This window comes from Ochotona princeps, unplaced genomic scaffold (assembly GCF_030435755.1).
Source record: "Ochotona princeps isolate mOchPri1 unplaced genomic scaffold, mOchPri1.hap1 HAP1_SCAFFOLD_2958, whole genome shotgun sequence".
Lineage (NCBI taxonomy): Eukaryota > Metazoa > Chordata > Mammalia > Lagomorpha > Ochotonidae > Ochotona > Ochotona princeps.
In genome coordinates, this window is record NW_026696964.1 from 1 (window position 1) to 22,781 (window position 22,781).

The following is a 22,781-nucleotide window of genomic DNA, read 5'->3' on the forward strand; positions in this document are numbered from 1 at the left end:
GGGAGGATGAGGGGAGCAGAACCGGCTGACGGGGCAGGACGTCCAGACGTCCCGCGGGCCGCCCCGAAGCTCATGGCCGAGCCCGCGTGGGGCACGGGGGGCGCCTTCCCCTTGCAGAGGGAGGTGGCACTGCAGCGGCTGTGCTGGCTGGATGGGCCCTGCGAGCAGGCCCGCAGGCAGTACCTCCACCTGCTGCTGTGCTGTGCAGGTGCGTGCAGCTGGGTGGGAGGGCTGCCTGCTGCCTGGGCTGGGGGTGCTGCTGGCTCCCCGACCCGCACACATCTCCAGAAACACCTGGGCAGGGGACGTGGAGAGGGGAGGGAGGGGAGGTGGGCGGTGCCTGGGCTGTGGCCTGGGATGCCAGGCACTGACTTCTGGACACGTGGGTTGGAAAGGCAGCGCCCTGGGCAGCGTGCGTTCTTCTAGGCCCTGCTGCTTCCCACAGTCCCAGGATTGCAACCCTGCCACCCCCACACGGCCTCCCAGCATTCCCAGGCCTGTGGGCAGAAGTGGATCCCTCCGGGAGCACCCTGGAGGAATGAGCTTGGCCACTGGTCCAGGCAGAGCTTGAACCTGAACGCGATGCAGGGGCGGGGCAGCTGTGGCCAGCGGCCGACAGGCAGGACCTGAACAAGGGGTGGATGGACTCTGAGTCCCTGGCTCCCCAGGAATGGCCCTGACTTGGCAGCAGTGTCCCCGGCAACATGGGGGAAGCTGTGGCTGGGGATTCCCTCTAGCTGTGTCTGCCACCCCATGCCTGCTGCTGGGACCCAGGCCAGGGTCCTTGGGAGGCACAGAGTGTCAGGGCCTCAGCCAGCTCTCCTGGTATACTGGCCAGATGGGGTTCTGGGGGCACTGGGAAGTTGTGAGCTGGAACCTGGTGTGATGTCGACGGGGCCTCTTGGGGCTGGGCGTCACCTCCGTGTGGGGCTTAGGTGCCCTCTGGTGGCTGATGAGCACAAGAGTGGGCTGGTGAGCTTTTCCCGGAATGGAGCCCGGGCCCTGGCTGCGGGGAGGGGAGCAGCCTGCCTCTGGAGCCATCACATCTGGAAAATGCTTGTGGTCGGGCAACACACTTTTTCCTGCCCCGCCAGGCGGGTGGGGCCTGTCCAGTTCCTGTTGCCAGCCATCGGCTGTCAGCCCTGGGCCTCAGAGTGACAGTGGTACAGGCGGGCAGGCCCTGGGCCGGGCGCCCTTTGCTCAGAGACTGCCTTTACAGCCCCAGGCCACTGCTCTCGGCCGGCCCCACCCCGCCCTGCCCCAGGTGCCGCTTCCTGTCCAGTGACTCGGTGCTGGACCCTTCCTGGCCGTGACTCACCAGCAGAGGCCCTTCAGGGGTTTCCCACTGCCCCCTGCCCCCTGCCCGGGTGGGGGAGGGCCCATCGGGTGAGTCAGCGCTCAGCTATGCATGCCCTGGGTTTGGGCTGGGCCCAGGTGGGCGCGGCCAGGACACACAGGCTGAGGGGGCTGGGCCCAGGTGGGCGCGGCCAGGACACTGAGGCCAAGGATGGAGCCCTGCAGGAGCTGGGGGCTTGGGCGGGCCACTTGGTACAGAGCTGAGGTGTGATGTGGGGGCTCTGAGAGACAGCCAGTACCTGGCCTCTCACCCTCCACAGGTGTCCTCCAGGCTCGCGGTGGTGGTGGGCAGCCCTGGGCACAACCCTGCATGTCCTGGGGAGCCATCAGGGGTCCTCGGGAGGGGCTTGTGCCAGCCGCCACCCCCACCGGTCTCCCGGGTCCTCCCAGGCCTGCAGTGGGCAGGGTGGGTGAGGAAACCCGTTTCCTGTTTCTGCTGGGGAGGAGGGTGTGACCGCAGGGGGGAGGGGCAGCCCTCTCCTTCCCGCCCAGGACACTCCCCAGTAGCGAGGTGGGGCTCCGTGCCTTGTTGGGGAGCGCAGCGGGCAGGGAGTGGCCACAGCCACTGGGACTCCTGCCTGTGAGCCTGCTCCAGGAGTGTGCGGGAACGCGTCCTGTGTGTCGGGAGGGGCTGTCTGGAGGCTGAGGGACAGGGCGGCCAGCAAGGGGGCAGGAGCATGTCCCAGCACCGGCTCCGTGTGCCCGAGCCTGAGGGCCTGGGCTACCAGAGGACCAGCTCGGAGGACAACCTCTACCTGGCTGTACTCAGGGCCTCTGAGGGCAAGAAAGGTAGTGGGCACCCCGCCGGGCAGCCTGGGTGGGCCTGGGCAGGAAGGGCCCTGCCTGTGGCAGGAAGTCTGTGTTGGACTGTGTGTGGGGGTGCTCCCGGACCCCAGGGGTCTGCATGTTTTGGGGGCAGACTGAGATGGGGGTGCTTGTGGGCTCTCTCAGCCTTGGACACGGGCTGGGACGGGGTGCTCCCCCCAGCCTCGGCCTGGGCTGTGCTGTGCCACGCGGGGCCGGGGCAGGCCGGGGCTTGTGTGCCCAAGCTGGAGGTGCGGCGCCTGCCTCCCAACTCCCTGCCGGGCCGCACCCAGCCGAGTCCCCGCGTGCAGGGTGGGGGGCTGGCGTCAGCGTGGTGGTCTTCTCCCCCCAGATGAGAGGGACCGGGTCCAGAAGAAGACCTTCACCAAGTGGGTCAACAAACACCTCATCAAGGTGGGTGGCACCCCGGGCGTGGGCGTGGGGGCGCCCCGTGCCCACCTGGCGGCTCTGAAACCTGTTTCCATGCCTTCCTCTCCATGCTGCTCCTGTCTCCTCTTGCTCCTTTCCTCCTGGTCTCTCGGGCAGCACTGGAAGGTGGAGGTAGGTGGGGGAGGGGAGCCCCCGGGCGGCCCCCGCCCTGGAGCTCGGGAGTCAGCGGCTGTTGTCCCCTCAGGCCCAGAGGCACATCACTGACCTGTACGAGGACCTCCGTGATGGCCACAACCTCATCTCCCTGCTGGAGGTGCTGTCAGGAGACAGCCTGGTACGTGCGCCCTGTCCCTGCCGGCCCCCCTCGGAGCCCCCAACTCGGTCGCCTCGTGACCTCATGCTCTGCTCTGCTTTGGTCTCTCTGCTGCTTGGACTCGCACCTTGACCTCTGCCCTTTACCCTTTGCCCTGCACTGGCCGGGCAGCCAAGGGAGCGGAGGGAGCGGGACGTAATGAGGAGTTTGCGCCTGGTGAGTGCTCGGAGCCCGGCTGGGGCTGGCCGCCCGCGCCTGCCCCACTGGGGCCCACCAGAGCTGCACTGGGCAGCAGGCTTCCTGGCTATTGTTCCTTCGTCCCGGAGCCCCCGCCGGGCTGGCAGGGAGGGAGCGCCTGGGGCCCCTGGGGAGGTGCTGACCTCGGGTGCCCCCCACAGCCTCGGGAGAAGGGGAGGATGCGCTTCCACAAGCTGCAGAATGTCCAGATCGCCCTGGACTACCTCCGACATCGCCAGGTGAGGCCCCCCTGCCCAGCCCCGGGTGCCCAGCCCAAGCCTGCCTCGCCCCCGGGCCGGCTGACGGCTGCCTGCCCACCCCCAGGTAAAGCTGGTGAACATACGCAATGATGACATCGCCGACGGCAACCCCAAGCTAACGCTGGGCCTCATCTGGACCATCATCCTGCACTTCCAGGTGGAGCGGCAAGGGGGCGTGGCTGGGAGTGGCTGCTGCATGTGCCAGGGCCCTGCCCACCCCAGCCCGGGCACAGACTCCTTGGCCTGAGGGAGTTGACAGGGCTGGGCCCGTACAGCCTCCCCCTAGAGCTCTCTGTTCCTGCTATGGAGCTGCCAGCTGTCCTGGCTGACTCAACCTTACACAGGAAGCCGCAAATCTGAGATCTGGGCTGGCACGGCCAGGCTGGCACGCTCACTGAGTCACACGGGGGGAGGGTGGGCGCAGAGCCAGGCATGAGGGTGGTGCACCGTGGGCCGGCCGGCTTTGGTCCTCCACCTTGGGCCATTCCATGGGCTCTGGCTGGTCTGTGGTGGCCACTGGCCAGTGCCAGGGCCTATCAACATCGCCAAGTGGGGCACGCTGGCCCCAGGGCTAAGCTGTGCCCCTTGCCTACCCACTCCTCTGGGCAGATCTCGGACATCCAGGTGAGTGGGCAGTCGGAGGACATGTCGGCCAAGGAGAAGCTGCTGCTGTGGTCACAGCGCATGGTGGAGGGCTACCAGGGCCTGCGCTGCGACAACTTCACCTCTAGCTGGCGCGACGGCCGGCTCTTCAATGCCATCATTCACCGGCACAGGTGCGTGGTCCCAGGACGGGGATGGCAGGGCCAGAGGCTCAGGGCTGCCCCAAGCTCGGACGGCCTGCAGAGCCCACCGCCCGTGTGCCCGCAGGCCCATGCTCATCGACATGAACAAGGTGTTCCAGCAGTCCAACCTGGAGAACCTGGACCAGGCCTTCTCCGTGGCCGAGCGGGATCTGGGGGTGACTCGGCTTCTGGACCCCGAGGGTACGAGTGCCCCCTGCTCTCCTGCCCCTCCCAGAAGCATCTGGGGGAGGCCCTCTGAGCACCCGCCCCCTGTCCCCAGATGTGGACGTCGCACAGCCCGATGAGAAGTCCATCATCACCTACGTCTCATCCCTGTATGACGCCATGCCCCGTGTGCCCGACGTGCAGGACGGGGTGAAGGCCAACGTGAGAGACGGGGCCCTGAGCTCAGGCGGGGGGGACCGGTGGCCCCCAGCGCCCTGAGCCCCGGCTCCCTGTGCGGCAGGAGCTGCAGCTGCGCTGGCAGGAGTACCGGGAGCTGGTGTTGCTGCTGCTGCAGTGGGTCCGGCACCACACGGCCGCCTTTGAGGAGCGCAAGTTCCCCTCCAGCTTCGAGGAGATCGAGGTGGGGCCCCCCACCTGGCCCACTTCCCCTGCCCTGCCCCTCGGCTGGCTGCCAACAGCCCCAGCTCCCCTTGGTCCCCACAGATCCTGTGGTGCCAATTCCTGAAGTTCAAGGAGAAGGAACTTCCCGCCAAAGAGGCGGACAAGAACCGGTCCAAGGCCATCTACCAGTCCCTGGAGGTGAGCCCTGGGGCCAGGGCTGGTGGGGTGCAGCGGGCAGGTACCACCCAGTCCCTGGGCTGGTGGGGGTGCAGTTGGTGGGTACCACCCAGTCCCTGGAGGTGAGCCCTGGGGCCAGGGCTGGTGGGGGTGCAGTGGGTGGGCTGGGCTGTGGGCCTGGTATCCCCGCCCTGTGCAGCTTGGGTCTGAGCTTGGGTGCTGCGTGCAGGGTGCAATACAAGCAGGCCAGCTCAAGGTGCCGCCCGGCTACCATCCGCTGGACGTGGAGAAGGAGTGGGGCAGGCTACACGTGGCCATCCTGGAGCGGGAGAAGCAGCTCCGCAGCGAGTTTGAGAGGTGGGCGTGGGCCGGGCTGTGGGCAGGAGGGCTGGGCCAGGCGGGCAGCCACCCCAGGGTGACTCACCGCCTGGCGAGGAAGTCCCCCGGGCCCATGCGGCCGAGCCACCGCCCGCCTGGCCAGTTGGCCGCAGGCAGGCTGCAGCCGACGGAGCTGCGGGCGGCCACTCGGGCACTCACCCGGGCGGGCGCTGCAGGCTGGAGCGGCTTCAGCGGGTCGTGAGCAAGCTGCAGATGGAGGCGGGTCTGTGCGAGGAGCAGCTGAACCAGGCAGACGCCCTGCTGCAGTCGGTGAGGGGGAGGGGAGGGTGGGGCGGGACCAGGACAGGAGTGGGCGTGGCCAGGGTGGGAGGGCCCGGTGCTGGAGTGGGCGTGGCCAGATAGGCGGGTCAAGGGCTGGAGTGGGCGTGGCCAGATGGGAGGGCCAGAGGCTGGCCGGCCTGTGCTCCGCCCTCCTGGGCTGCAGCCGCCTCTGCTCGCTCTGGGCACCCTGAGGGAGGTGCCCCGCCTCTCCCTTGCGGGCCGCAGGCGCAGGGCTGTGGAGAGGGAGGGGTCTTGGGCGCAGTCCTTGAGTCCCCCTGGACAGGACTGGTCACTGGCAAGCCAGTTTGTCCGGAGGTGTGTGTGGAGGGGGCATGGGGCAGGCAGAAAGGGGAAGGGGAGAGCAGGGGCCCAAGGAGGCCACCGCCACTCTGGCAGCGTGGCCATCATGGCCAGGTCGGCCCGCTGAGCCAAGGGTATCCACTTTGCAGGACGTCCGGCTGCTGGCCTCGGGCAAGGCGCCACAGCGGGCGGGGGAGGTAGAGCGGGACCTGGACAAGGCGGACACCATGATCCGGGTGCTCTTCAATGACGTGCAGACGCTCAAGGACGGGCGGCACCCTCAGGGCGAGCAGATGTACCGCAGGTGGGCCCTGCCTGGCCCCTGCCCGGCCCCTGCCCTGCCCCTGCCTGGCCCCTGCCCGGCCCTTCCCGGCCCCTGCTCGCCCCTGCCTGGCCCCTGCCCAGCCTCTGCCCCATGCTGGGTAGGAATGGCCTGGCTGACCCCCCCGCCTCCCCTGCCCAGGGTGTACCGCTTGCACGAACGCCTGGTAGCCATCCGCACCGAGTTCACCCTGCGGCTAAAGGCCGGCGTGGCCACCCCCGTGACCCAGACGGCCCTGCTGGGCACGCAGAGGCGTCCCGAGCTGGAGGACTCCACCCTGCGCTACCTGCAGGACCTGCTGGCCTGGGTGCAGGAGAACCAGCGGCGGCTGGATGGCGCCGAGTGGGGGGTGGACCTGCCCAGTGTGGAGGCTCAGCTGGGCAGCCACCGAGGCCTACACCAGTCCATTGAGGAATTCCGGTCCAAGATCGAGAGGGCGCGCAGCGATGAGGTGAGTGGGGGCTGCTGGGAGGGCCGTGCTGCCAGGACCCCGCCGTGGGCCTCCCTCCCAGCGCATTCCTGTCACCTCCTGCAGGGCCAGCTGTCGCCGGCTGCCCGGGGCGCCTACCGGGATTGCCTGGGCCGGCTGGACTTGCAGTACGCCAAACTGCTGGTAAGTGCAGGCTGGAGGCTGCGGGGCGACAGGGCGGGGCCCGGCAGGCAGGCTTTGGTGCCCACACATTCTCCCTGTCCCTAGAACTCCTCCAAGGCCCGCCTGCGGTCACTGGAGAGCCTGCATGGGTTTGTGGCGGCCACAACCAAGGAGCTCCTGTGGCTGAGCGAGAAGGAGGAGGAGGAGGTGGGCTTCGACTGGAGTGAGCGTAACACCAACATGGCCGCCAAGAAAGAGAGCTACTCGGTGAGGGCAGCCTGCCCCCTGCACCCCAGCCTCTGCCCCGCGCCCCTGCTGTGCCCTGGGTCGTCCCCGTGGCAGGCCCCCAGTCCCTGAGACCTAGTGCCTGGGACAGGCCCTGATGCGAGAGCTGGAGCTGAAGGAGAAGAAAGTCAAGGAGATCCAGAACATGGGGGATCGGCTGCTGCGGGAGGAGCACGCTGCCAGGCCCACGGTGGAGGTGGGTGCTGGCGTGGGCACGGGCGGGGCTGCCAGGCCCACGGTGGAGGTGGGTGCTGGCGTGGGCACGGGTGGGGCTGCCAGGCCCACGGTGGAGGTGGGTGCTGGCGTGGGCACGGGCGGGGCTGCCAGGCCCACGGTGGAGGTGGGTGCTGGCGTGGGCACGGGCGGGGCTGCCAGGCCCACGGTGGAGGTGGGTGCTGGCGTGGGCACGGGCGGGGCTGCCAGGCCCACGGTGGAGGTGGGTGCTGGCGTGGGCACGGGCGGGGCTGATGGCCATGTCCCCGCAGTCCTGCGGGTGGGTGTGGGTGGGTGCGGGAGGGGCTGACGGCCGTGCCCTGCAGTCCTTCCAGGCAGCGCTGCAGACACAGTGGAGTTGGATGCTTCAGTTGTGCTGCTGCGTGGAGGCCCACCTGAAGGAGAACACCGCCTACTTCCAGGTGAGCCCACCTGTGCCCCGGGCATCCCCACAGACTCCCAGACTGGGCTTGTGACGTCAGTCCCATGACGCCCCCTCCTCTTCCACCGTCCTAGTTCTTCTCGGATGTGCGGGCCGCCGAAGAGCAGCTGCAGAAGCTGCAGGACACGATGCGCAGGAAGTACAGCTGCGACCGCTCCATCACCATCACACGGCTGGAGGACCTGCTGCAGGATGCCCAGGTGAGCCGCGTGCCGCGGGACAGGCAAAGGCACCAGCGGTGGGGGGGGGCGGTACAGGATTGCAGGACCAGCCACAGGCACAGGCAGAGGGGGCCAGGCACCGAGGGCTCAGCCACAGGCACGGGGGGAGGGGGACAGGCATGGGGGAGGGGGACAGCCATGGGGCGAGGGGGTCAGCCACAGGCGTTGGGGGAGGGGGACAGTGAGGTGGCCGGTGGCCAGCAGGTCTGAGTCTGAGGGCTGTGGGGGTTCATGTGCCGGGGTAGAGGTGTGGGGTACCTGGGGCTCGTGTGTTCCCTGATCCGAGTCATCCGGGGAGCTGCAGGTACTAACTTGAGGCCTTGGGTCGTCCCAGGGTGGCAGGGGGAGGACAGGGCCCCAGCAGCGACAGGTGTGGCCGTGAAGGAGGACAGCCTCTGGGGACCGAGCACAGGCCCCGAGAGGGACCACAGAGCTGGAGGTGGCGGTCCTGGGGCACCGCCCTGAGCTGCCACTGCCCTGCAGGACGAGAAGGAGCAACTGAGCGAGTACAAGGGGCACCTCGCAGGCCTGGCGAAGCGGGCCAAGGCCATTGTGCAGCTGAGACCCCGCGACCCGGCACACGCTGTGCGGGGCCACGTGCCCCTGCTGGCCGTGTGCGACTACAAGCAGGTGGAGGTGAGGCTGTGGGAGAAGGGCCTGTGGCGGTGGGAGGTGAGCCAGCTGTGTGGCCGCATTGTCACTCCCTGCCCCGTCCCAGGTGACCGTGCACAAGGGAGACACGTGCCAGCTGCTGGGGCCCGCGCAGCCGTCCCACTGGAAGGTCCTGAGCAGCACGGGCAGCGAGGCCGCCGTGCCGGCCGTGTGCTTCCTCGTGCCGCCACCCAACCCAGAGGCCCTGGAGGCTGTGGCCAGGTGGGTGGCTGCTGCGGTGGGGGGCCGGGTGGGGTCCCCCGGGCACTCATTGACCAAGGCCACCCTCGCCTGCCAGGCTCGAGGCCCAGCACCAGGCCCTGGTCACACTATGGCACCAGCTGCACGTGGATATGAAGAGCCTCCTGGCCTGGCAGAGCCTCAGCCGGGATGTGCAGCTCATCCGCTCCTGGTCGCTGGTCACGGTAGGTCAGGGGATGCTGGGCGGCGGGGGAGGGATGGCAGGGCGTCCCAGCCCATGCTCAGAGCCCCCGGCCCCCACACCCTCGCGCAGTTCCGCACGCTGAAGCCGGAGGAGCAGCGCCAAGCCCTTCGCAGCCTGGAGCTGCACTACCAGGCCTTCCTGCGGGACAGCCAGGATGCCGGGGGCTTCGGGCCTGAGGACCGGCTGGCAGCCGAGCGCGACTACAGCTCCTGCAGCCACCACTACCAGGAGCTACTGCAGAGTGCCGAGCAGGGTAGGGCGTGGACAGCAGCCCGGGACGCGGAGGGGAGCACGGGCCCAGGCCGTCCCCAGCCCTGACCCCGCCCGGCTGCCCCCCAGGGGAGCAGGAGGAGTCGCGCTGTCAGCGCTGTATCTCAGAGCTCAAAGACGTGCGGCTGCAGCTGGAGGCCTGTGAGGCCCGCACCGTGCATCGTCTGCGCTTGCCGCTGGACAAGGAACCGGCACGGGAGTGTGCCCAGCGCATCGCCGAGCAGCAGGCAAGACACCCGCCCCACCCTCCCCCTGCCCAGGGCTGGGGAGGCCTGGGTGCCAGGCTCCTGTGGTCACCTGTCCCTGTGCTTGGTTCCCCCTCAGAAGGCACAGGCTGAGCTGGAGGGGCTGGGCAAGGGTGTCAGCCGGCTGTCTGCCGAAGCAGAGACGATCCTGGCGCTGCCTGAGCCCTCACCGGCAGCCCCGACCCTGCGCTCGGAGCTGGAGCTGACGCTGGGCAAGCTGGAGCAGGTCCGCAGCCTGTCAGCCATCTACCTAGAAAAGTGAGTGGACCTGGACCAGGAGGAAGGAGGAAGTGCGGGGGGGGGTGACCCCGGCACGGACACCGGGCCCTCGGCTGGCAGAGGTCAGCAGAAGGGGCCTGCCAAGGGCAGTGAGGTTCAGAGAGGGGCAGGGTCAGAGGGTTCTGGAGGCTCCTGGAGGTCAGGGGGCTTTTGTTAAGAGCAGGTGGGAGGCGGAGCCAGGAGACAGCAGGTGGGTGCCTGCCAAGGCCACCCCTGTCCTGCCCACCCTGGCCCTATGCCCGGGCCTGCAGGATGGTCATGGGACCATCCCTTCCCCACCTACCCCGTCCTGCCTGCCCCTTGGTCCCAGGCTAGCCTCAGACCCACGTCCACCGTCTTCGCTGTTTACATCTGGTGTTCCCAGGCAGTGGCTCTTGGGCACGGTGGGAGGCCTGCCTGCCTCGCTCTCCTGACGCCCCTTTAACCCACTGGATGCAAAGGGGGCTTGGGGGGAGGGCAGTTCTGCTCCCACATTTCCTCTGGCTCCACCTGCCTCAGGCCGGAGCTGGAGGGCCTCAGTGCTTCTCCCTGAGGCCCAGGCTGTGGGACGCGGCCTGGACAGATGGGCTAGGTACAGCCTGAGCCTGCAGCAGACCCCACTGCCTCAGGCTCACTGCCCACCCTCACGGAGACCCCTCCTCTGCCCTCAGGCTCAAGACCATCAGCCTGGTGATCCGCAGTACCCAGGGTGCCGAGGAGGTGCTCCGGGCCCACGAGGGGCAGCTCAAGGAGGTGCAGGCTGTGCCAGCCACCCTCCCGGAGCTTGAGGCCACTAAGGCCTCGCTGAAGGTACGGTGGCCAGGCTGTGGCTTGCGGGGCACTGGGCGTGGGCCATGGGGGTGCCCTGGCTGATGCAGGGCTGCTCCTGTTCACCCACAGAAGCTGCGGGCCCAGGCGGAGGCGCAGCAGCCAATGTTTGACGCCCTGAGGGACGAGCTGCGGGGGGCACAGGAAGTGGGCGAGCGGCTGCAGCAGAGGCATGGGGAGCGGGACGTGGAGGTGGAGCGCTGGCGTGAGCGGGTGTCACAGCTGCTGGAGCGCTGGCAGGCCGTGCTGGCCCAGACGGACCTGCGGCAGCGGGAGCTGGAACAGCTGGGCCGCCAGCTGCGCTACTACCGCGAAAGCGCCGACCCGCTGGCGGCCTGGCTGCAGGACGCCCGGCAGCGGCAGGAGCAGGCCCAGGCCTTGACGCTCGCCAACAGCCGTGATGTGCGGGAACAGCTGCTGGAGGAGAAGGTGGGCCCGGGGCCGGGCCGGGCTGGGGTGGGGGCCGAGGACCGTGCTGACGTGCCCTCCTCCCGTGCGCCCCCAGGCCCTGCTGGAGGAGATTGAGCGCCACGGTGAGAAGGTCGAGGAGTGCCAGAGGTTTGCCAAGCAGTACATCAATGCCATCAAGGTGAGGCCGTGGCTGGGCGAGCGTGGGGTGGGCACCGGGGCAGAGCTGGCGCCGACAGCAGTGTGTGTCCACAGGACTACGAACTCCAGCTTGTCACTTACAAGGCCCAGCTGGAGCCAGTGGTGTCTCCTGCCAAGAAGCCCAAGGTCCAGTCTGGGGCGGAGAGCGTGATCCAGGAGGTAGGACCTGGCACGGCCAGGCCTGGGAGAGGGGGCTGTGGCTTGAGCTGGGCCCAGCCCCCCAGCCCTGACCAGTCTGCGCCTCTCTGCAGTATGTGGACCTGCGCACGCGCTACAGCGAGCTGACCACACTCACCAGCCAGTACATCAAGTTCATCAGTGAGACCCTCCGGCGCATGGAAGAGGAGGAGGTATGGCCGGGCGAGGTCGGGCTCTCCTCCGTTGGCCGTCTGGGCAGGCTTGCATTTCTGGGGCTGCCCAGGCCTGGGCACCTGCCCCGGCCACCTTGCCTGCCGCCCTGCTGGGCCTGTGCTGCTGCCATGGTGGCTGGTGCCTACTCTCCCATCCACCGCCGAGTGTCCCTCCTGTACATTCTGGGGGTGTCCCTCTTGGTCTTTTGCCTGCCGGTTTTCTTGGGGTACAGTCGTGTGTCAGAGGTGTTCACCTGCCGGGCTGCTCCCCCTCCTGTGGGCCCTGCTGCTGGGCCTGCCCGCAGCCCTGCCTTCCATCTCCTTGGAGCTGTGGCCTCCAAGCAGCAGTCGCAAGGGGCCCACTGGGTGAGGGTTGGGGTAGGGAGCCCAGGTGGGTCTGTGTCCTGGGTGTGGCTTGGGGGCGCCACGTGCCTCCTGCTTTGCTGTCTCCCGGTCCTCCCGGCCATCTGTCCATCTTGGTCGGGCCTCCTCCCTCAGGCTGATGAGCATGGTGGGTGCACGCTGACCCCTGAGCGAGCTGTGGCAGTGCCATGAAGCGTGTGTACGCCTGGTGCCCGCCCCACGCTCACACTCTCCTCTTGATCCTCCTGCCATCCGCCTGGCGCCAGCCCCACGCTCACGCTCTCCCCTCCCATTCTTTTCCCACTCGCTGCGGCCACAGAGGCTGGCGGAGCAGCAGCGCGCGGAGGAGCGGGAGCGGCTGGCGGAGGTGGAGGCTGCGCTGGAGAAGCAGCGGCAGCTGGCCGAGGCGCACGCTCAGGCCAAGGCGCAGGCCGAGCAGGAGGCGCAGGAGCTGCAGCGACGCATGCAAGAAGAGGTGGCGCGGCGGCAGGAGGCGGCCGTGGACGCGCAGCAGCAGAAGCGCAGCATCCAGGAGGAGCTGCAGCAGCTGCGGCAGAGCTCAGAGGCCGAGATCCAGGCCAAGGTCCAGCAGGCGGAAGCGGCCGAGCGCAGCCGCGTGCGCATCGAGGAGGAGATCCGCGTGGTGCGCCTGCAGCTGGAGACCACGGAGCGCCAGCGCAGCGGGGCTGAGGGGGAGCTGCAGGCGCTGCGCGCCCGTGCCGAGGAGGCTGAGGCGCAGAGGCGGCAGGCGCAGGAGGAGGCGGAGCGCTTGCGCCGGCAGGTGCAGGAGGAGAGCCAGCGCAAGCGGAAGGCTGAGGCGGAATTGGCGCTGCGTGTGCAGGCTGAGGCCGAGGCCGCTCGGGAGAAGCAGCGGGCTCTGCAGGCGCTGGAGGAAGTGCGGCTGCAGGCGGAGGAGGCCGAGAGGCAGCTGCGGCAGGCGGAAGCCGAGCGGGCCCGGCAGGTGCAGGTGGCCCTGGAGTCAGCCCAGCGCAGCGCTGAGGCGGAGCTGCAGAGCAAGCGTGCGTCCTTCGCGGAGAAGACGGCCCAGCTGGAGCGCACGCTGCAGGAGGAGCACGTGGCCGTGGCGCAACTGCGGGAGGAGGCAGAGCGGCGGGCGCAGCAGCAGGCCGAGGCCGAGCGCGCCCGCGAGGAGGCCGAGCGCGAGCTGGAGCGCTGGCGGCTGAAGGCCAACGAGGCGCTGCGCCTACGGCTGCAAGCAGAGGAGGTAGCACAGCACAAGAGCCTGGCGCAGGCCGAGGCCGAGAAGCAGAAGGAGGAGGCGGAGCGAGAGGCGCGGCGGCGCGGCAAGGCTGAGGAGCAGGCGGTGCGGCAGCGGGAACTGGCTGAGCAGGAGCTGGAGAAGCAGAGGCAGCTGGCCGAGGGCACGGCCCAGCAGCGCCTGGCCGCCGAGCAGGAGCTGATCCGGCTGCGGGCCGAGACCGAGCAGGGCGAGCAGCAGCGGCAGGTGCTGGAGGAAGAGCTGGCCCGATTGCAGCGGGAAGCGGCCGCCGCCGCCCACAAGCGCCAGGAGCTGGAGGCGGAGCTGGCCAAGGTGCGGGCCGAGATGGAGGTGCTGCTGGCCAGCAAGGCGCGGGCCGAGGAGGAGTCGCGATCCAGCAGCGAGCGCTCCAAGCAGCGGCTGGAGGCTGAGGCCGGGCGCTTCCGCGAGCTGGCCGAGGAGGCGGCGCGCCTGCGGGCCCTGGCCGAGGAGGCCAAGCGGCAGCGGCAGCTGGCCGAGGAGGACGCGGCGCGGCAGCGGGCCGAGGCCGAGCGCGTGCTGGCCGAGAAGCTGGCGGCCATCGGGGAGGCCACGCGGCTCAAGACGGAGGCGGAGATCACGCTGAAGGAGAAGGAGGCGGAGAACGAGCGGCTGCGCCGGCTGGCCGAGGACGAGGCCTTCCAGCGGCGCCGGCTGGAGGAGCAAGCGGCGCAGCACAAGGCGGACATCGAGGAGCGCCTGGCGCAGCTGCGCAAGGCCTCGGAGAGCGAGCTGGAGCGGCAGAAGGGGCTGGTGGAGGACACGTTGCGCCAGCGGCGGCAGGTGGAGGAGGAGATCCTGGCGCTGAAGGCGAGCTTCGAGAAGGCGGCCGCGGGCAAGGCGGAGCTGGAGCTGGAGCTGGGGCGGCTGCGGGGTGATGCTGAGGACACCCAGCGCAGCCGGGAGCAGGCGGAGCGCGAGGCCGCCCGGCAGCGGCAGCTGGCAGCAGAGGAGGAGCAGCGGCGCCGCGAGGCCGAGGAGCGGGTGCAGAAGAGCCTGGCGGCCGAGGAGGAGGCTGGCCGGCAGCGCAAGGCCGCGCTGGAAGAGGTGGAGCGGCTCAAGGCCAAGGTGGAGGAGGCCTGGCGGCTGAGGGAACGCGCCGAGCAGGAGTCGGCGCGGCAGCTGCAGCTGGCCCAGGAGGCCGCCCAGAAGCGCCTGCAGGCCGAGGAAAAGGCGCACGCCTTCGCGGTGCAGCAGCGGCAGCAGGAGCAGAGCATGCTGGAGCGGCTGCGGGCAGAGGCAGAGGCCGCCCGGCGAGCCGCGGAGGAGGCGGAGGCGGCGCGCGAGCAGGCGGAGCGCGAGGCTGCGCGCTCTCGGCAGCAGGTGGAGGAGGCAGAGCGCCTGAAGCAGACGGCGGAGGAGCAGGCGCGTGCCCAGGCGGAGGCGCAGGCCGCAGCCGAGCAGCTGCGCAAGGACGCGGAGCAGGAGGCGGCGAGGCGCGCGCAGGCCGAGCAGGCGGCCCTGCGGCAAAAGCAGGCGGCCGACGCCGAGATGGAGAGGCACAAGCGCTTCGCGGAGCAGACGCTGCGGCAGAAGGCGCAGGTGGAGCAGGAGCTGACGGCGCTGCGGCTGCAGCTGGAAGAGACGGACCACCAGAGGGGCATCCTGGACGAGGAACTGCAGCGGCTGAAGGCCGAGGTGACGGAGGCCGCCCGCCAGCGCAGCCAGGTGGAGGAGGAGCTGTTCTCAGTGCGCGTGCAGATGGAGGAGCTGGGCAAGCTCAAGGCCCGCATCGAGGCCGAGAACAGGGCCCTGGTGCTGCGCGACAAGGACAACACCCAGAGGCTCCTGGAGGAGGAGGCTGAGAAGATGCGGCAGGTTGCTGAGGAGGCCGCGCGGCTGAGCGTGGCGGCGCAGGAGGCGGCGCGCCTGCGGCAGCTGGCCGAGGAGGACCTGGCACAGCAGCGGGCACTGGCCGAGAAGGCCCTCAAGGAGAAGATGCAGGCGGTGCAGGAGGCCACGCGGCTGAAGGCCGAGGCCGAGCTGCTGCAGCGGCAGAAGGACCTGGCACAGGAGCAGGCCCGGCGGCTGCAGGAAGACAAGGAGCAGATGGCGCAGCAGCTGGCCCAGGAGACCCAGGGCTTCCAGCGCACGCTGGAGGCTGAGCGGCAGCGGCAGCTGGAGATGAGTGCCGAGGCCGAGCGCCTCAAGCTGCGCGTGGCCGAGATGAGCCAGGCTCAGGCCCGCGCCGAGGAGGATGCGCAGCGCTTCCGCAAGCAGGCCGAGGACATCGGCGAGAAGCTGCACCGCAGTGAGCTCGCGTCACAGGAGAAGGTCACGCTGGTGCAGACGCTGGAGCTGCAGCAGCAGCAGAGCGACCGCGACGCCGAGCGCCTGCGTGAGGCCATTGCCGAGCTGGAGCGTGAGAAGGAGAAGCTGAAGCAGGAGGCGCAGCTGCTGCAGCTCAAGTCCCAGGAGGTAGCAGCTGCTCCAGCCGGGCGGGCGGGCGGGCCCGGGCGGGCCCTGGGCGGGGGTGCTGGGCACGGCCAGGGACCCTGCCTCTTCTGACTGCTGCCCTCTCCCCCCCGCCCTCACAGATGCAGACGGCGCAGCAGGAGCAGAGGCTGCAGGAGGCACAGGCCCTGCAGCAGAGCTTCCTGTCGGAGAAGGACAGCCTGCTGCAGCGGGAACGCCTGGTGGAGGAGGAGAGGGCCAAGCTGGAGAAGCTGTTCCAGGACGAGGTGGCCAAGGCGCAGCAGCTGCGCGAGGAGCAGCAGCGGGAGCAGCAGCGCATGGAGCAGGAGCGGCGGCAGCTGGTGGCCAGCATGGAGGAGGCCCGGCGGCAGCAGCGCGAGGCGGAAGAGGGCGTGCGGCGCAAGCAGGAGGAGCTGCAGCGCCTGGAGCAGCAGCGGCAGCAGCAGGAGCAACTGCTGGCTGAGGAGAACCAGCGGCTGCGCGAGCGGCTGAAGCGCCTGGAGGAGGAGCACCGGGCTGCCCTGGCACACTCAGAGGAGGTCGCAGCCTCCCAGGCAGCCGGCACCACCAAAGCCTTGCCCAATGGGCGGGATGCTCCCGATGGGCCAGCTGCAGACACGGAGCCCGAGCACGCCTTCCAGGGCCTGCGGCGCCCCGTGCCGGCCCAGCAGCTGCAGCAGGCGGGCATCCTGAGCGCGGAGGAGCTGCAGCGGCTGGCCCAGGGCCGCACCACGGTGGCTGAGCTGGCGCGCCGCGAGAATGTGCATCGCTACCTGCAAGGCTCCGGTGGCGTGGCTGGGCTGCTGCTGCAGTCGAGCGGTGAAAAGCTGAGTGTGTACACTGCCCTGCAGCGGCAGCTGCTGAGCCCCGGCACAGCCCTCATCCTGCTCGAGGCCCAGGCGGCTTCCGGCTTCCTGCTGGACCCCGTGCAGAACCGGAGGCTGACCGTCAATGAGGCCGTGAAGGAGGGCTTGGTGGGCCCCGAGCTGCACCACAAGCTGCTGTCGGCCGAGCGCGCCGTCACCGGCTACACCGACCCCTACTCGGGCGAGCGCATCTCGCTCTTCCAGGCCATGCAGAAGGACCTCATCGTGCGCGACCACGGCATCCGCCTGCTGGAGGCGCAGATCGCCACGGGTGGCATCATCGACCCCGTGCACAGCCACCGCGTGCCCGTGGCCGTGGCCTACGAGCGCGGCTACTTCGACGAGGACATGAACCGCGTGCTGGCCGACCCCTCCGACGACACCAAGGGCTTCTTCGACCCCAACACGCACGAGAACCTCACCTACGTGCAGCTGCTGGAGCGCTGCGTGCGCGACCCCGACACTGGGCTGCACCTGCTGCCGCTCACGGATGCTGCTAAGGGCAGCGAGCTGGTGTACACGGACTCAGAGGCCCGAGATGTCCTGGAGAAGGCCACTGTGTCCGCACTGCCCGGCAGGTTCCAGGGCAGGACGGTGACCATCTGGGAGCTCCTCAACTCGGAATGCTTCACCGAGGAGCAGCGGCGCGACCTGCTGCGGCAGTTCCGCACGGGCAAGGTCACGGTGGAGAAGGTCATCAAGATCGTGATCACCGTCGTGGAGGAGGTGGAGCAGAGGGAGCGGCTGTGCTTCGAGGGGCTGCGCGCCCTGGTGCCGGCCACCGAGCTGCTGGAGGCCGCCGTCATCGACCGCGACACCTACCGCCAGCTGCAGCAGGGCGAGCGCTCCGTGCGGGAGGTGGCTGAGGCGGATGCCGTGCGGCGGGCCCTGCGGGGCTCAGGCGTCATCGCCGGTGTGTGGCTGGAGGAGGCCGCACGCAAGGTGAGCTTCTACGAAGCCCTCAAGAGGGACATGCTGCCGGCGGACACTGCCCTAGCCCTGCTTGAGGCCCAGGCCGGCACCGGGCACATGCTGGACCCTGCCACCAGTGCACGGCTGACGGTGGACGAGGCTGTGCGTGCCGGCCTGGTGGGGCCCGAGCTGCACGAGAGGCTGCTGTCGGCCGAGAAGGCCGTCACGGGCTACAGGGACCCCTACTCTGGGCAGAGCGTCTCGCTCTTCCAGGCCCTGAAAAAGGGCCTGCTGCCCCGGGAGCAGGGCCTGCGCCTGCTGGACGCCCAGCTCGCCACGGGCGGCGTGGTGGACCCCAGCAGGAGCTACCGCGTGCCGGCTGACATCGCCTGCGCCCGGGGGTGCCTTGACGAGGAGACCAGCAGGACCCTGGCGGTGCCGACGGACACCGTCAAGGCCTACCTGGACCCCGGCACGGGGAAGCTGGTCACCTACCGCCAGCTGCAGCAGCGGTGCCGGCCCGACCCGCTGACCGGCCTGAGCCTGCTGCCGCTGTCCGAGGAGGCCGCCCGGGCCCGGCAGGAGGAGGTCTACTCGGAGGCCCAGGTCCGCGAAACCTTCGAGAAGGCAGCAGTGGAGGTGCCCACGGGCAGCTTCCAGGGCCGGCCGGCCACCGTCTGGGAGCTCCTGAGCTCTGAGTACTTCACCGAGGAGCAGCGGCAGGAGCTGCTGCGGCAGTTCCGCACGGGCAAGGTCACGGTCGAGAAGGTCATCAAGATCGTGATCACCATCGTGGAGGAGGTGGAGACGCGGCGGCGCGAGCGGCTGGCCTTCAGCGGCCTGCGCGCCCCGGTGCCGGCCGGCCAGCTGCTGGCCGCCGGGGTCCTCAGCAGGGCCCAGTTCGAGCAGCTGCAGGAAGGCAGGACATCAGTGAAGGAGCTCTCGGAGGTGGACTCGGTGCGTGCGCTGCTGCAGGGCAGCGGCTGCCTGGCTGGCGTCTACCTGGAGGATGCCAAGGAGAAGGTGACCATTTATGATGCCATGTGCCGCGGCCTGCTGCGGCCCAGCACTGCCACACTGCTGCTCGAGGCGCAGGCGGCCACGGGCTTCCTGCTGGATCCCGTCAGCAACCGGCGGCTGTATGTGAACGAGGCCGTGAAGGCGGGCGTGGTGGGGCCTGAGCTGCACGAGAAGCTGCTGTCGGCCGAGCGCGCCGTCACGGGCTACACCGACCCCTACTCGGGCTCCACCATCTCCCTCTTCCAGGCCATGCGCAAGGGGCTGGTGCTGCGGGAGCAGGGCCTGCGCCTGCTGGATGCCCAGCTCGCCACGGGCGGCGTCATCGACCCCGTGCACAGCCACCGTCTGCCCCTGGACATGGCCTGTGAGTACGGCCACCTGGACAGGGAGACGAGCCGCGTGCTGGCCGACCCCAGCGATGCCAGCAGGGGCTTCTTGGACCCCAACACGCACGAGAAGCTCACCTACTCAGAGCTGCTGGGGCGCTGTGTGGAGGACCCCGAAACCGGGCTGCGCCTGCTGCCGCTGAAGGGGGCCGAGCGGGCAGAGGAGGCCGAGGCCGTGCAGGTGTACTCCGAGGAGGAGACCCGGAAGGCCTTCGAGGAGACGCAGATAGAGATCCCCGGCGGCCAGGGCGGCTCCAGCATGTCGCTGTGGGAGGTCATGCAGTCAGACCTGATCCCGGAGGAGCAGCGGGCCCGGCTGATGGCCGACTTCCGGGCAGGCCGCGTGACCAAGGAGCGCATGATCATCGTCATCATCGAGATCATTGAGAAGACGGAGATCATCCGCCAGCAGGGCCTGGCCTCCTACGACTACGTGCGCCGCCGCCTCACGGCCCAGGACCTGTACGAGGCCCGCATCCTCTCCCAGGAGACCTACACCCTGCTGCGCCAGGGCACCCGCAGCCTGCGGGAGGCCCTGGAGGCTGAGGACGCCTGGCGCTACCTCTACGGCACGGGGGCTGTGGCCGGCGTCTACCTGCCCGGCTCCCGGCAGACGCTCACCCTGTACCAGGCCCTCAAGAAGGGGCTGCTGAGCACCGAGGTGGCCCGCCTACTGCTCGAGGCCCAGGCGGCCACGGGCTTCCTGCTGGACCCCGTGAAGGGCGAGCGGCTGACGGTGGACGAGGCCGTGCGCAAGGGCCTGGTGGGGCCCGAGCTGCACGACCGGCTGCTGTCGGCCGAGCGCGCCGTCACCGGCTACCGGGACCCCTACACCGAGCAGACCATCTCGCTCTTCCAGGCCATGAAGAAGGAACTCATCCCTGCCGAGGAGGCCCTGCGGCTGCTGGACGCCCAGCTGGCCACCGGCGGCATCGTGGACCCCCGCCTGGGCTTCCACCTGCCGCTGGACGTGGCCTATCAGCGGGGCTACCTCAACAAAGACACGTATGACCAACTCTCAGAGCCCAGCGAGGTGCGGGGCTACGTGGACCCGTCCACTGATGAGCGCCTGAGCTACACGCAGCTACTGCGGCGGTGCCGGCGTGACGAGGCCAGCGGCCAGCTGCTGCTGCCGCTCTCGGACGCCCGGAAGCTGACCTTCCGCGGCCTGCGCAAGCAGATCACCATGGAGGAGCTGGTGCGCTCGCAGGTGATGGACGAGGCCACGGCACTACGGCTGCAGGAGGGCCTGACCTCGGTGGAAGAGGTGAGCCGGCACCTGCAGAAGTTCCTGGAGGGCACGAGCTGCATCGCCGGGGTCCTCGTGGACGCCACCAAGGAGCGCCTGTCGGTGTACCAGGCCATGAAGAAAGGCATCCTGCGGCCCGGCACAGCCTTCGAGCTGCTGGAGGCGCAGGCGGCCACGGGCTACGTCATCGACCCCATCAAGGGGCTCAAGCTCACGGTGGAGGAGGCTGTCCGCATGGGCATCGTGGGGCCCGAGTTCAAGGACAAGCTGCTGTCGGCCGAGCGCGCCGTCACCGGCTACCGCGACCCCTACTCGGGCAAGCTCATCTCGCTCTTCCAGGCCATGAAGAAAGGCCTGATTCTGAAGGACCACGGCATCCGCCTGCTGGAGGCGCAGATCGCCACGGGCGGCGTCATCGACCCTGAGGAGAGCCACCGGCTGCCCGTCGAGGTGGCCTACAAGCGCGGCCTCTTCGACGAGGACATGAACGAGGTCCTCACGGACCCCTCGGACGACACCAAGGGCTTCTTCGACCCCAACACGGAGGAGAACCTCACCTACCTGCAGCTGATGGAGCGCTGCGTGGAGGACCCCCAGACAGGCCTGCGGCTGCTGCCGCTCAAGGAGAAGAAGCGGGAACGGAAGACGTCGTCCAAGTCGTCGGTGCGCAAGCGGCGTGTGGTCATCGTGGACCCCGAGACGGGCAAGGAGATGTCTGTGTACGAGGCCTACCGCAAGGGCCTCATCGACCACCAGACCTACCTGGAGCTCTCGGAACAAGAGTGCGAGTGGGAGGAGATCACCATCTCCTCCTCGGATGGCGTGGTCAAGTCCATGATCATCGACCGCCGCTCGGGCCGCCAGTACGACATCGACGACGCCATCTCGAAGAACTTCATCGACCGCTCGGCCCTGGACCAGTACCGCGCCGGCACGCTCTCCATCACCGAGTTTGCTGACATGCTGTCGGGCAACGCCGGCGGCTTCCGCTCCCGTTCCTCCTCCGTGGGCTCCTCGTCCTCCTCCTACTCGACCGGCCCCGCCGTCTCCAGGGCCCAGCCGGCCACCTGGTCCGACCCCGGCGAGGAGACGGGCCCCGTGGCCGGCATCCTGGACACGGAGACGCTGGAGAAGGTGTCCGTCACGGAGGCCATGCATCGCAACCTGGTGGACAACATCACGGGGCAGCGGCTGCTCGAGGCGCAGGCCTGCACGGGCGGCATCATCGACCCCGCCACCGGCGAGCGCTTCCCCGTGGCCGAGGCCGTGGCCAAGGGCCTGGTGGACAGAATCATGGTCGACCGCATCAGCCTGGCCCAGAAGGCCTTCAGCGGCTTTGAGGACCCACGTACTAAGACCAAGATGTCGGCCGCCCAGGCGCTCAAGAAGGGCTGGTTGTACTACGAGGCCGGCCAGCGCTTCCTGGAGGTGCAGTACCTGACCGGCGGCCTCATCGAGCCCGATGTGCCAGGCCGCGTGCCCCTGGACGAGGCCCTGCAGCGTGGCACCGTGGATGCCCGCACCGCCCAGAAGCTGCGCGACGTGGGCGCCTACTCCAGGTACCTCACGTGCCCCAAGACCAAGCTGAAGATCTCCTACAAGGACGCCCTGGACCGCAGCATGGTGGAAGACGGCACGGGGCTGCGGCTGCTCGAGGCCTCTGCCCAGTCCAGCAAGGGCTACTACAGCCCATACAGTGTCAGCGGGTCGGCCTCTGCCGCCGGCTCCCGTGCCGGCTCCCGCACCGGCTCCCGCGCCGGCTCCCGCCGTGGCAGCTTCGACGGCACAGGGTCTGGCTTCTCCATGTCCTTCTCCTCCGCTTCCTATTCCTCCTCAAGCTACGGCCGCCGCTACGCCTCGTCCTCCGGGCCCGCGGCCTCCCCGGGGGGCCCCGAGTCCGCTGTGGCCTGAGTGGCCCCCGCCCCGCTCCCGTGCCTGCAGCCCCTCCCCACTCTGCATGCGGCCTGGCCCCCGCCCGGGTCTCTCTCCAATGTTTCACGGTGTCTTCCTCTTACGCGGTGCCTCAAGTTTAACCAAAATCGACCAGACTAACACTTTGATGCGTGTATTACGTATGTGCGTGCAGGGACGGGGCCAGCCCAGCCTCGCTGACCACCTCACCCACTAGGGTCTCCCCACTCCCTTCTCCCTGTCACCACAGCCAGGTGCCTTGGGCAGGGGTGGGGGTGACCAGAGCCAGGTCCCCTGCCCACCCTTCCCGTCTCACCAGGCAGGGAGGGCAGCTGCCAGCCGAGGACGGGGTCCCGGGACTGCCCAGAGAAACCCCTTCCCCATGGGAAGGTGAGAGTTCAGGCTGCGGAGCCCGCAGGCTGGCGGGGTGTGAAGAAGTGGGGCCCAGCCCAGCCCCACAGCTGCTCCCGCCCAGCCCCGCTCCACCCCAACAAACACTCAGTCCCAGGACCCAGGCCTCTTGGCCCAGACCTCAGCTCCCCAAAGTGCCTTCTGGGTCCCCTCCTCCCGCCCCAGGCCCCAGCAACCCAACCCAGGGCGGCACGTGAGGCGTGCTGGGGGGGGTCCCCACCTGCCCATCCCTGCTCCCGGGTGAGACTCGGCTCCTGCTGGCCCACGCCGAAGCCTCACCCGCTCCTCCACCAGCCCCGCCCCTCGACCTTGGCCCCCCTCGTCTGGCTGAGCTTTGCATGTTCCACTAACCTGGGCTGGCAGCGGGTGGAGGTGCCAGGTGCCCGGCGCCTCCGAGGGCAGAGCGCTAA

At 69.4% G+C, this 22,781-nt stretch overlaps 1 protein-coding gene across 2 annotated transcripts; it reads left to right on the top strand.

Moving 5' to 3' along the window:
- Window positions 1-11: 11 nt before the first annotated feature.
- LOC101523347 (plectin) lies at window positions 12-22,381 on the top strand. Of its 2 annotated transcripts, none has more exons than XM_058659484.1 (32): window positions 12-208; window positions 2,513-2,574; window positions 2,795-2,884; window positions 3,262-3,339; window positions 3,425-3,517; window positions 3,970-4,136; window positions 4,231-4,346; window positions 4,426-4,532; window positions 4,612-4,731; window positions 4,815-4,910; window positions 5,119-5,246; window positions 5,444-5,537; window positions 5,999-6,153; window positions 6,313-6,622; window positions 6,707-6,784; window positions 6,869-7,030; window positions 7,140-7,244; window positions 7,588-7,683; window positions 7,778-7,903; window positions 8,408-8,560; window positions 8,643-8,797; window positions 8,874-9,000; window positions 9,090-9,273; window positions 9,360-9,517; window positions 9,615-9,793; window positions 10,465-10,603; window positions 10,694-11,050; window positions 11,127-11,210; window positions 11,285-11,389; window positions 11,482-11,580; window positions 12,263-15,619; window positions 15,739-22,381. In XM_058659484.1, the coding sequence occupies exons 1-32, from the start codon at window positions 73-75 to the stop codon at window positions 21,958-21,960; spliced, it is 13,638 nt and encodes a 4,545-aa protein (XP_058515467.1). In that variant the 5' UTR covers window positions 12-72; the 3' UTR covers window positions 21,961-22,381. The 2 variants fall into 2 exon arrangements, with proteins under 2 accessions (XP_058515467.1, XP_058515466.1); XM_058659483.1 differs by lacking the exon at window positions 12-208 and adding an exon at window positions 1,969-2,145.
- The last annotated feature ends 400 nt before the right edge of the window (window positions 22,382-22,781 follow it).

Coding starts and splice junctions, on each gene's coding strand:
- LOC101523347 (XM_058659484.1), top strand. CDS start 73: ATGGCCGAGCCCGCGTGGGGCACGGGGGGCGCCTTCCCCTTGCAGAGG. Junction 2,885..3,261: donor TGCTGTCAGGAGACAGCCTG/GTACGTGCGCCC, acceptor TGCCCCCCACAG/CCTCGGGAGAAGGGGAGGAT. Junction 7,904..8,407: donor ACCTGCTGCAGGATGCCCAG/GTGAGCCGCGTG, acceptor ACTGCCCTGCAG/GACGAGAAGGAGCAACTGAG.